Here is an 11511-nt window from a genome sequence, read left to right as displayed (position 1 = left end):
ATTTGGTCATTTTAATTTTGATTCTAAACCATTTCGATTCCTTTGCCGATTTCGATTATGATCATGGACCAAGCACCTCCTAAAAGGACAGATTGAAGGATCAAGGATGTAGACTGAAGCACCAGGTTGCAAATCGGACACTTAGGATGTAGATCAAGGAGGTAAGAGCTATCAGTCTAGAACAAGGCTTTCAGTGGAACGGAACCCAAGGAAAACATTCATTAAAGATTAGTGACAGTCCCTAATTGAAGGCTGTCTCTTAAATTACTCAGCATATCGCGTCCATATACCAAATGTGCCAAAAGAACAAGAACTTAGGAAGTTGCCAATTCTTCCTCTCATTTCTTATATGACAATACATTGGGAAGGTTGAGGAACACTGCACTACTTACAAACTCAAGATACAGAGGAAAAACTAAACAAGAGATGCAGCAGCCTCATTACAGGATACATGGCAAAATTGCCATCAGCCATATGCAGTGCTGAAATAGCTCTTCGTAGCATTGGTGCACAGGATCTGCAGGACCTCACTGTTTGATGTGCCCACGCAGCGTGGTGTCTTGAACTGGCTCACTGCAGCACCAAGGCACAGGTAGTGGTCCAGAATTTTCTGAAAGGTCCCTCTTTCGACAACTCGTAACTCGAGTGCTCCAATGGCCTGCACCTTCCTTGAACTAACGTAGCCTGCGTCGACAAAGGCTCGGTCCAAGCAATCACAGCAGCTGTGCAACACATCGTCACTGGCATCAGCATTCAACTCCCAGAAGATCACATAGTGTCCAGGGTCTGTTGACATGTCAACATAGCTTGTGAAGTCCACCAGCTCAAGCTTCTCTGCTGCCAAGAGCTTGGTGGCTTCTTCAACTGATAATTGGAGGTCCTTCTCAGTGTTTTTATCAATGTTGACTGTAAGAAGTAGGCCTCTCCGGCATATAAACTTAAGCTTTGGAGTGGAGTTGTGGAAGCCTGCTACTTTCACGACATCGCCGAGCCTGTAACGGTATAAACCTGCCATTTCCACAAGAATCATGCATCTGAAAGATGATGGCTGAACATTTCTACAGCAAGAAATGATCCAAGGAGAATTGTTAATGTGCTAAGTCTTCGCCGGTTCATTGGTGATAACCTTTCTAGAGCAAGTGTGATTAAATACTTCATTTATGGTCAAAATGCAGAGCAAGAAAATGAAGAAGAAACAGGATGGCTGGAAGAGGAAAAGGGATTCTCAAATGATATTGTAGCCACATTTTGAAGAAATTTATCCACAATGCAACAATCTTCGGGTGACATGCTCGTGAAAAAACAATAAAACCAGATTTGTAAGGTTTAAGAGTTTGCAGAAATATGTCACATTAATACAAAAGATTGCAGGCTGTATGAATCCAATTCAAGGCGGCAAGACCAAAATTTCAAACTCTGGAGTAACCAAGGAAATTGTGCGGAACCATCTCGATTAACATCAACCCTCAGGTTGTGTCCATGGTTGTCTTAGTGAGTGCTGACCCTCTCCTTTGAGAAGTGGCCTGCTCATATTTCTTCTTTTCTTTATTTTTGCTCTTTCCTCTAAAGCAATCTAGAGAGAAACAGTAAAATGAAGCAATATTATAATAGCTAACCATGTCCAGTTTTTTAGATTCATATGATAAAATAATGAAAAACACATATTTGCATGCGGTTGGTTCTAGTAAAATGTCATTAACTTGTGTTGAGTAGTTGATATTTATGCTTACATTAAGCAAGTCTATAAATGTAGCAAAACCAACGCATGACAGGTCTTTAATGACATATATTTGCTAGTTGTATCATTTCAATTCCAGTTAAAGGTAACTTTATGCGATTTAGAATCACAACAAGGATAGTTAAAACAATAGAAGGATGCTAGATTAGTTAGTCAATAAACAAACAACAAATAATGAAAACACTCATCGACTGACCATCCTCTAAACAAATACTTGTCTTTATTCTATCAAACCTGCTCCATACCTAACACTGACATAAACCACCGTCTTAATAACTTAATTGACTTGCCAAACACATCACTCCATTTAAAAAGACATGGTAAAAAGAAAAAGGGCTACACTTGTGCACACTCCCCTCCCCCCCACCCTCCGCCAAAAAAAAAAAAAAAAAGGCTAGATGACACGTGGCAAGTTGACCGACTACTAAAAGATCACCATCATAATCCCTCCAGCACAGAATTTTTTCTCACCATGTTCTGGATGGTTGTAGGCTTGTAGCCTTAATTTATAAAAAAATATTCAGTAGATCAACCAAAAAATCTAGAATAAACTATCCATTTCCATAAGCTAAATGCTTCGAAGTTTATCATTCATCACACCAGTAATTAGAAAGTTGTATTCTCTATATCCAAGATGGTGCAACAACTACAGAAGTCTATGGTTTACGTGATCAAATGGACCCAAAAATTAAAATACCAAAGTTTTAAAAGAAAGCCTCGAATTCCTTGCAATAATTAAAAGCCTCGTTTTCCTTGCAATAGTTGAAAAAGTCTTCCCTTCGCCACAGGTCGTCTTCCTACCACCTTTTTCTCCCTCGTGGTTAACACTATTAAGTGCCTCTGCAGTTGAACAGAGACAGCATAAAGAAGTCCCAAGAAGAGGTGTAAGTGTTGGGAAAGAAGAAGTCAACAATCAATTAGCACAATTATAAATGTCTATCAAGCTTAACTGACGAGGAGAAATAAACAAACTACCAACTGCTTTCCCAACCAAATGATAGAATTTAGAAAATTTAAGGGCCGCTTCTTAGAAACAAAAAAGATAGTAAAGCGCCTGCGTCTCTGGAGTTATGCTGAAGTTGGTAAATCAATTTCAAATTAGATAACAACACGCACAACATTGTGAATGTTATGGTCTCATATTATCCGTCAAATTAAATCATCATTATCTTGTACTGGATCTAAAAGTATGGAAAAAGAAGACACACAAGACAGGCACATATATAAAGCAAGCATATTACCTGCAAAATTGGTGATGATGATTTCATACTCTTCACCAACCTTGACTTCTGTGAGACTCACTGGCTCTGATTCAGCATAGTGGATAGTGGAAGCACTTCTCTCCAGCTCCTGCTCCCTGGGATTCTCCCTGAGAGGAATAAATTCAAAATAGCCAATATCAGGGAGAACAGCAAAGGTTGTAGATTCAGGAGGCAATCTGGGGTCCACACTAGTGCCTATCCACCCTTCAGAAGATCCATATTCAGCACTTATCAATGGTAGGTTCCCTGCATAATGTCTTAGTTTCTTCAAATAAGGCTCCATTGATCCTGTCATGATTCCATACACATATTTAGCATTTGGCCAAAGCTCTGGAATCACACCATACCAGTTACTGAGACCCACGCATTTCTTGTATATCGTATCAGCCAGGTCAGGATTGGGGCTTAAGAGTCTAGAAACTGATTCGCGGATGGATGGAACAGTAATCCTGCTGGAGAGAACTCCTTCCCTGACATCTGTGCAAAGATCTTCCCAGACCTGCTCAAATGTTCGGAATGCATGAACAATGCTGTGGGCGAATGTCGAAGAAATGAACTGGACTTCATTCGAGTAGATTAGTCCACATAAGAGGTGACAGTACAAGGACTGATTGAAGTCGGAACCAAATATAACTGCATCAGGGCTGCAACATTGCGACTGGATATCCTTCATAGTGGATTTGAATTGTTCACTGCGATATACGTTTGTAGTGGCTGTCGCAGCGATGAGATCCCCTTTTGTTTTGAGCTGCTTGCTGCTGTAGATGAATTGTAGAGCTTTTCCATTCCGAATGGGAAATTCTCTTCAAGATTCAGAACATCCCATTGTTAGTCACACCTCACCATGAAGTTAAATGAAGATTAGCATGACAAATGAGAGGCCTGGTTTGAGAAGAATTGCGAGTGTCCGTATCAGGAAATGCAAGAAAGGGATCAGACTCCCTAATTTTGCCCAATAAACTAAAATTTTGCTTGCGAGTTGTCCCAGGAGGAGGTCCAGGGTTCAAATCCTGAGTCTTGCTCATAAAAAAGAATGTTGAAAAATAGCAAGGGAGAGTGTTTCTCAAGGATTGATTTGCGATTTCACTCTAAAAGTCAGAGAATGCATGCTTGGCTTGGTTTGGTTGCTGAAAACTGAGGAAATAAATAAAAATTAATATTGGACTTAAAAAGGGTTTCCTGTCCCTTGTTATCACAGCCTTCGGTATTCTATTATACAGAAGAGTTCATCCTAATGAAATATAGATCAACAGCCATTGGTATACCAGAAAACTAGAGAAGAGTTACCAGAAGGCCGCTAAATGTAGACATCCAAACTTAGTTTCATCCAGGTATAAAACATTAGATTGGGCAGCATGTCAAAGGTCTAGATCAACTGAAAAGAAATGGTTTTCAGCATACAAGGGATAAAAGTGTTTAAACGTAAGTTGCAAAAATAAAATTAATGAAAGCATCCAGCAGATGTACCAAAGCTTTCTTCACCAGAACACAAACCAACACAGAGTTGGGGGCCAAAAAAAAACACACACACACACTTTTCAGTAAGGATTACACAAAAAAAATGACATGATACTTTGGAAGACATGCACATTAATGGAACAATAAACTGAAGGAATATGACAACTTCAAATACACAGTCAAACCCTCAATTTGCTATCAAAAATAATAAGACCCATGATGCTTCCATAATAAAACAGTTACAGGAATTAAATAGAAATGCTAGCTGAAAAGATAAAAAACCGAAAAATGTATTTTGAAAGAACATTGAATTAAAATATCTGATGTAAATACCCTTAAATCCTTGAGGACAGATGAATGCTTCATAACAATGTAACGAAGTGAAATAAGACCCACGTTTAGGAAGATTAGGTTTGTACCTGTTTCTCAAAGCAAATGATAACCGATATATCTGCATTGTGGAATGGACCAATTCCTCATTGAACAGCAAAAGTTTTCGCTTTCCTTGTGTAGTGCCAGAACTATAGTGAGGAAAAATAGGGGGTTAAAAAAGAACAACAACTATTAGCATGCCAAACATATTTCCCATGGGGAGTAGGCCAAAGAAAGCATCCAAAAAGTACCTCAATGATATGGATGTAACCGGCTTTCCTGTGAGAATGGGTGAAGCATCTCCATCAGCAATTCTCTTGATGTAAGGTTCGAGATCCTTGTGAGTAACCAATGGAACACAGGCTTTAAAAGTCTCAGGATCAGTTCTCCCTCCAAGTCCCAGATTCTGCAAGTACTCTGCCTGGCCATTCTCCTCGAGTATCCTTCGAAGGGTCTCTCTCTGAACCCTCCCAGCCTCCTTGGTCAAAGCTTCAAATTCCTCTATCACACCCTCAATATCGAATTCCCTATTTTTCTCCAACATCCTAAGAGCTTCTTGATTACTGTAGAAGAAGTTACAGTACGCGGCCCAGCCGAAGCTCGACCTTTAGGATCCTGTCAAGGAAAATGGAAGACTTCAAGCGATAAGCATTGCCAAATATAAAAATAACTGTAATTGACATCACCAATAGACTGCCGTGTGGGCACCTCCCGCTTTCATCATCATCATCATCAAAAGAACAAAAAAAAAAAAAAAGGTTATTGGCGTGAAGAAACTGAATAAGGCATCATAGAGAAAAAAGAGATTTTCTAAGTTTTACAGGAAGCATTATCGTTAAAGAAAGTAATAGATTGGACAGAAGCTACAAATACGTACCACAAAATGAGACTAAAGTCATCTAATCAAGTAAAAAATGATCAAAATTCAAAAATAAAAAAGCAACAAAATTGACCACCTAGAAAATGAAAACAGAATCGGAGAGAAAAAAGATAGAGCGTCGTATGTCCTCACTGAGGATCCAAAACTCAAAGAAAACTTTATGCTACAATGAAGAAAAAAACGTCGTAGATCTTACGAACTGCGAGCAAGTTGATGACAGAATTGGAACGGAGAAAAAGGGAGGAAAAGAAAACTGAATTACGGCTACGAAACGAGATTCCACCAAAAATCATCAAACAGAAAAAGGAGAGCCGCGATTTTTTAAACAGAAGCCACATCGTCTCCTAATGAGATAACAAATTTACTGAACGAAAATAACTCACCGTAATTAACGAAAACCTTGCAGAAGATATCTACCCACATCAACAGAGACAAAGCATGAACTTTTTTGCTTCGATGTAAGCAGGATGTAATCTTTTACACAGCAACCACGATATCTTTTAAAGAAAGAAGGAATCTACTCGCGAAAAACAATGGTATGTGTCAAATCGTTCAAAAGAAAAACTATGGGAAAAGTTTGTCTCTTTCGAATGCTTAGTTCAAAGCGAAGTGGAAACGATTCGTTCGCTCCATCTGGACTGCGAGCAATCCGAGGCAACAAGAGGTGCGGCTCCGTGAGCTAAGCTCTCTCAGCCCGTATTCTCCGGACTGGAGTCAGCGAAGAATCACAGGGACTCCTCGATTCTATGCCGACTTCCTTCCAAACGGAGTCCAAACAGAGAACAAGACAAGGAACAGAGATTTCATAAGCATCTACCGTCCGTTCGCGTGGCACTGGAACTGTGGAACTCAACACGCCTACGAAGCGAGCGAGCGAGGGAGCTTGTCGGATTTGGGGAAGATTTTTCTCTTTTGGGGAAGCTTTCAGGAGGGAAGCGGCAATATAATGCCATAGGACGGAGATCCGTGACGACCGTTAAGTTTCATCCGGAGTTGCCTCTGAACATTACAAGAATTGCGAGAATACCAATCTTCGGTTGGGGGCAACTTACGTCTCGGGTGACGTGGATGTTTTTTTAATCGCGGTTGCAAATCACGGATACCAGGTACCGTCGCCGGTGGGATACTGGATAGTGTCATCCAGTGGCGATAGCGTAAGCCGGGATACGGAGAGCTTCTGTTGGAGGTTGGATTCTTCTCTTCCGGCAATAAAGATGCTGCATATCCGAGGAGACTGCCCCAGATACGGAAACATTGTAATTTTGTGAATTCTCATTGATGGCAGGTGAACGTAATTATATCCTTATTTAATTTATTCAATAATAAATAATAAATTTTTATCCTTACATAAACATTCAAAATCATTTTAATGAATAATCCATAACATACTCTTCCGTTTAAATTCTTCATCCATAGGTGTCAATATGTGATTGATTGTAATGAATTACAATATCTTCTAATTTATATAAGTTAAGAATTGAATAGGCCATAATATCATTTGTCATAATACAAGATTTTATCTAAAAAAAATAATTAGAAAGATATGATTTTGATCCTTGAATTTTTTTATAAGTATCCAAAATTTTTTCAATAATAATTGATATAAAATTAAATATATATCCATATAATAGTATCAGAGCCGATTTATAACTCATGTAGATTTGGAAATGTTGCAATACAAATTTATTGAGATTGATCATAAACTGATCATGATATTTATGAATAGATTTGTATGAATTTAGACTATTAATTTGGCAAAGATGCTAGAGCTTAAATATGGAGAGTATGTGAGGATTCGTGAAGATACGTATTCAATCTCATATTTATTGTTTGTTGGAAAGAATTTGAATACTTACATAGGATCAAAAAATTTAAATAATATCTTTCAATTAATTTTTTTTAGATGAGATTTTAAATTGAGACACATGAAATACAATTCTATAAAATATTTATGCAATTTGGGTTGTTAAAAGATAATTTGTTGCCACGTCGAGACTCCCTATACTTATATCAACAGTGGCTCGTAAATAGAGGACCTGAGAAGAGCTCAGCTTCATCTTGCAATTCTTTTTTATATATATATTTTTTATTTTTTTGGAAGTGGGGCGGGGGATTTAGACTCAGATTACTTTTGATTTAAAAATTATTGAATGATTAGTTCCAAATCATTTGAAAAGGAGGTTATATTGGCCCAAGGATATTTTTAGTTTCAAATCAAACCACGGGATGGAATAGCTTTGCTTGCACGAGGGAATAGGAGTTTCTGTTTAGCTAAGATAAAATATGCCATTTGAAACTGTATAAAGGAAGCAATGATTGGGATCTACCCAACTAACTGCCTCCAAGAAATGCTTAACATCAAACTTGCTAATTATAAGAGACATAACGCTAGACATGTGAATATGGATATTAGTTTGTAGGACATCTACATCAGTCTGACTGTTATTTTTTATTTCTTTATAATCCAAACTTTTTTCCCCACTATCAAGGAGTTGTGATAGAAGGCGACTAAATTTAATATTGGGTGCGATAAATGCAAAAGAAGGTAGTGTGTGCTGGTCTGCATTAATGCCTTTCCACAAGTACTAAATGATCAGACTCTCCCTCAAACAAGTATTACCTGTCTACGTACGTAGACAAACGAGGGGTTTTTAAGGAAAAAGGACGCCAAGTTTTTAGGAATCTTGATGATGGAGGATTTATGGACTTTCATATATACTCTAAGTTCTTCAAATGTGTATCCTTTCTTCACATAATCAAAAGATGATGGTGGATATTCTCATCTCCTCCCCCCTCCCCCTTTCCTCTCGCACAGGGATTTCAATATTTTGCAAAAACAATGGAAATGCCAAACATTTGAAAGCATCTGCTTTCATCCAAACAGGTAGGTGCTGGAATCGCACACATAAGCAAACCGGTTGTCCAGATATGCCTTATATTTGATTTGAAAAGTACTGTTCTAAGTGGTGAAATATTTAACAATAATAATGTTAAAATGAACTATATGGACTTTAGACGTGCTCATTGCAATGATAATAAAAATTAATATTTTTAATATTGAAATTTAGTGATGGTTATAAAAATTTTAGAAAAGCTACATTGATATTTCGACTGATGAACATCCATTCTATTCTAACTTTTGGTATCCATACAACAAAACTACATTCTTCGTGTTCATTTGTCGTGCATCTATTTTTCTAATAAACATTTGTCATGTACCTAATATATTCAAATGTTATGAGGCATTTTTTAAAAAAAAAATAGTTATCACGTGTCTAAGAAGTTTGAATTTTATGAAGTGAATATAGCAATAGTCTTAGTTGGCATTTATCACATGTTGTGATATTGGTGGAATTGAGGACATGATGAATGGAGCCAAAGCTCATTCCTTCTTTTTTTTTAGGGAAAAGCTCATATCTCTTTGAACTGCATCACCTGGAAGCCCCATGCTTCACAAATCACATTTGTGTGCATCAGCCTTACTCCGCCATATACAGCAGATAATCATAGCATATTCTCATGAGAACACAACATTTTAATATATGCATTATCCTCTTAAAAAACCAACACTCCTTCTGAAAAAAAAAAATCCGGAACCATCAGCAAACCTTCTAATGATTATAACAAACATAATTTATTTCAAAAAAAATTTTCAGATTTTCATTATCAAATAATTATTGAAAAAATGGTTGTTATAATAGCGCAGCAAAGAAAAAATAACAAGCATTAATAGAAAAATACTGTAAATATCTTTCTTTTTATTTTTATTAGATAGAATAATATATTGTATTGACCGTATAATTATTTTTATAAGAAATTTTGAAGGAACAAATATGTTTGTAAAATAGTATTTTATTCAAAAAAAGTACAAGCATAATTGCCGTTATCTATACGATAACAGTATATTTAGCCAAAAAAAAAAAAAAGAAATAATAAAAAAATATCATATTTTTATGTTATTTATTTCAATAAGATAACTAGAGCAGCCGAAACTATTATAAGGACTACCATACGTCATTTAAAGCCATGTCTGGGCCTTGCTTCCTGGATAGTTATCCAAACATATAATTAGCATGCTTTCCTCTTGAAACACATGCTTTTGCCAACACCCACATGCAGCCCCATCACTCGCGCCGGTAACAGCGTGATGATGATTTCAAATATTAGTCCTTAATCATGATATTATGACAGCCATTGAAATGGTTACAGAAGAGATCTGTCAAGTTATGTACAAAAGATGGTTTTCTAATAACACTGTTACCCAGACTTTGTTAAGTTGCAATTAATGTTATGTGACAAGAGTAATGGTCAATCTACCATCTAAATATAAAGCAAATAAAATAATTTCTCAAATTCAAATTTTTATGAAAAATGAAAATTCTTTTCTTCACTGTTATTTCCAGTTATAAAGAAAAATAATGATACAAAATTGTTTTTAGACATTTTTAGACAGATATTCGGTATTAGAGGGTGATAGCATGCAAAGCTAGTAAGTTTTGTTATTGATATAAAAGATTTGGCTTTGATCTTGTCTTTAATATATTTTTTATGATCTTAATAAACTGTTAATAAATTTTCTCTGTTTTTTGAAAAATTAAAAGAAGCTTTGCCTGTATTATAATGGTATGTAGTCTGATTGCATATGATTATTATGAAAGGCATGCAATGATGATCCTTCCCAGATAGAACAATTAAGGGATGTATCTTTCATGCAAACAAATAATCCGTTTTCATTTGCGCAAATTATTGTTGGATCACACAACATGCACTTTAAGATGGATGCAAGTGGTTGAACAACGGAGTCCAAAATATTTTAAAAATATGTGCATGCTGGGACTTAATGGTCGACATCGTAAAAAAAGATTAATTATTTTTTCTGACGTGAAAGATACAACCCAAACCTCCTCGGTGCTAATTTTTTTATGCCGACCATCTACTTAGCCATTAATTTGCGAGACCGGGCAATGTAATTTGAAAATAGTGGGTCCCCACACATGGAGGCATTGATTGAAGCGACAGCCCCATGCAGCATGCTCGTGAAGAGCCATTGTTCCGCCATGGTCTGTTTTTTTGTTATAGATTGTCTGTGAGATCCCATTCCTTGTGACAGTGAACGCTGTGTATATTTTCTGTGCCCGAACCAGAAATTGTCGCATTTACTTTCCAACAAGCTACAAAATTATGTTTGTTTCAAAATAGGAGCCAGTTATCTAGGTATAAAAAGGATTTAAACTAAAGTCATTGGGTAGCAGCAAGAGTCCAACATCTTGGCGCCCAAACTATGCAAGTTTTTTTATTACTTATGATCCATGTACTATTATGACAGGTTACTATGTGCAAGTAAAACCTTCCTAAGTATGCCCAACAATTGCAATGATGGCAATTTTATGAAATTAAGATCAAATATCCACAGCACAGTGTGCATGGCTTCTGTCCCAAAGCATACCTATGAGCTTTATGTGATCCCAGAGGAAGTTTTTTTTTTTTTTTTGGTAGGAAGCAACAAAGCTATATTACACCAACAAAAGCAGATATAGTGTAGCTATGGCCCCACATACATTGCTAAAAAAAGGAAAAGTGAGCACACTGCAAAAGCCAATAAGTCCTGATATATACATTGGGGAGTACTAGTGCATGAAAGCCTGTTATCAAATGTAAGTATGCAAGAGGAACTTTAACAGGAATACCCTGAATACCATGTGATGATTTGTATTCTGCAAAGACACTGGCACATATAGACCGCCGTGATGAGTGATCTTCTGCATTTGCCAGCAGAAAACCAGCTTCAAGTAGATAAGTGA

General features: G+C 36.8%; 1 protein-coding gene across 4 annotated transcripts; it reads right to left on the bottom strand.

The window, feature by feature from the left end:
• Nucleotides 1-273: 273 nt before the first annotated feature.
• On the bottom strand, nucleotides 274-6638 carry LOC105048226 (jasmonoyl--L-amino acid synthetase JAR4). 4 transcript variants are annotated; one of them, XM_029265501.2, is made up of 6 exons: nucleotides 6094-6629; nucleotides 5517-5544; nucleotides 5082-5445; nucleotides 4878-4979; nucleotides 2980-3803; nucleotides 274-1008 (listed from the first exon to the last, which is right to left on the bottom strand). In XM_029265501.2, exons 3-6 carry the CDS (start codon nucleotides 5372-5374, stop codon nucleotides 467-469), a joined length of 1761 nt encoding a protein of 586 aa, XP_029121334.2. In that variant the 5' UTR covers nucleotides 5375-5445; nucleotides 5517-5544; nucleotides 6094-6629; the 3' UTR covers nucleotides 274-466. The 4 variants fall into 4 exon arrangements, with proteins under 4 accessions (XP_029121334.2, XP_073116510.1, XP_019707221.2 ...); XM_073260409.1 differs by lacking the exon at nucleotides 5517-5544 and having other exon boundaries at nucleotides 6528-6638; XM_019851662.3 differs by having other exon boundaries at nucleotides 5082-5544.
• Nucleotides 6639-11511: the final 4873 nt, after the last annotated feature.

Source organism: Elaeis guineensis, chromosome 7, assembly GCF_000442705.2.
Source record: "Elaeis guineensis isolate ETL-2024a chromosome 7, EG11, whole genome shotgun sequence".
NCBI classification, from domain to species: Eukaryota; Viridiplantae; Streptophyta; class Magnoliopsida; order Arecales; family Arecaceae; genus Elaeis; species Elaeis guineensis.
The sequence above is the reverse complement of the archived record's forward strand: the minus strand, read 5'-3'. Positions and strand labels throughout refer to the sequence as shown.

Bases quoted from the DNA above. Each gene is read 5' to 3' on its own strand.
- LOC105048226 (XM_073260409.1), bottom strand. From the start codon at position 5,374: ATGTTGGAGAAAAATAGGGAATTCGATATTGAGGGTGTGATAGAGGAA. The intron at 4,980-5,081 runs GTACTTTTTGGA...TCCTCACTATAG, and splicing joins GTTACATCCATATCATTGAG to TTCTGGCACTACACAAGGAA. The intron at 3,804-4,877 runs GTACAAACCTAA...TGAATCTTGAAG, and splicing joins TCATTTGCTTTGAGAAACAG to AGAATTTCCCATTCGGAATG.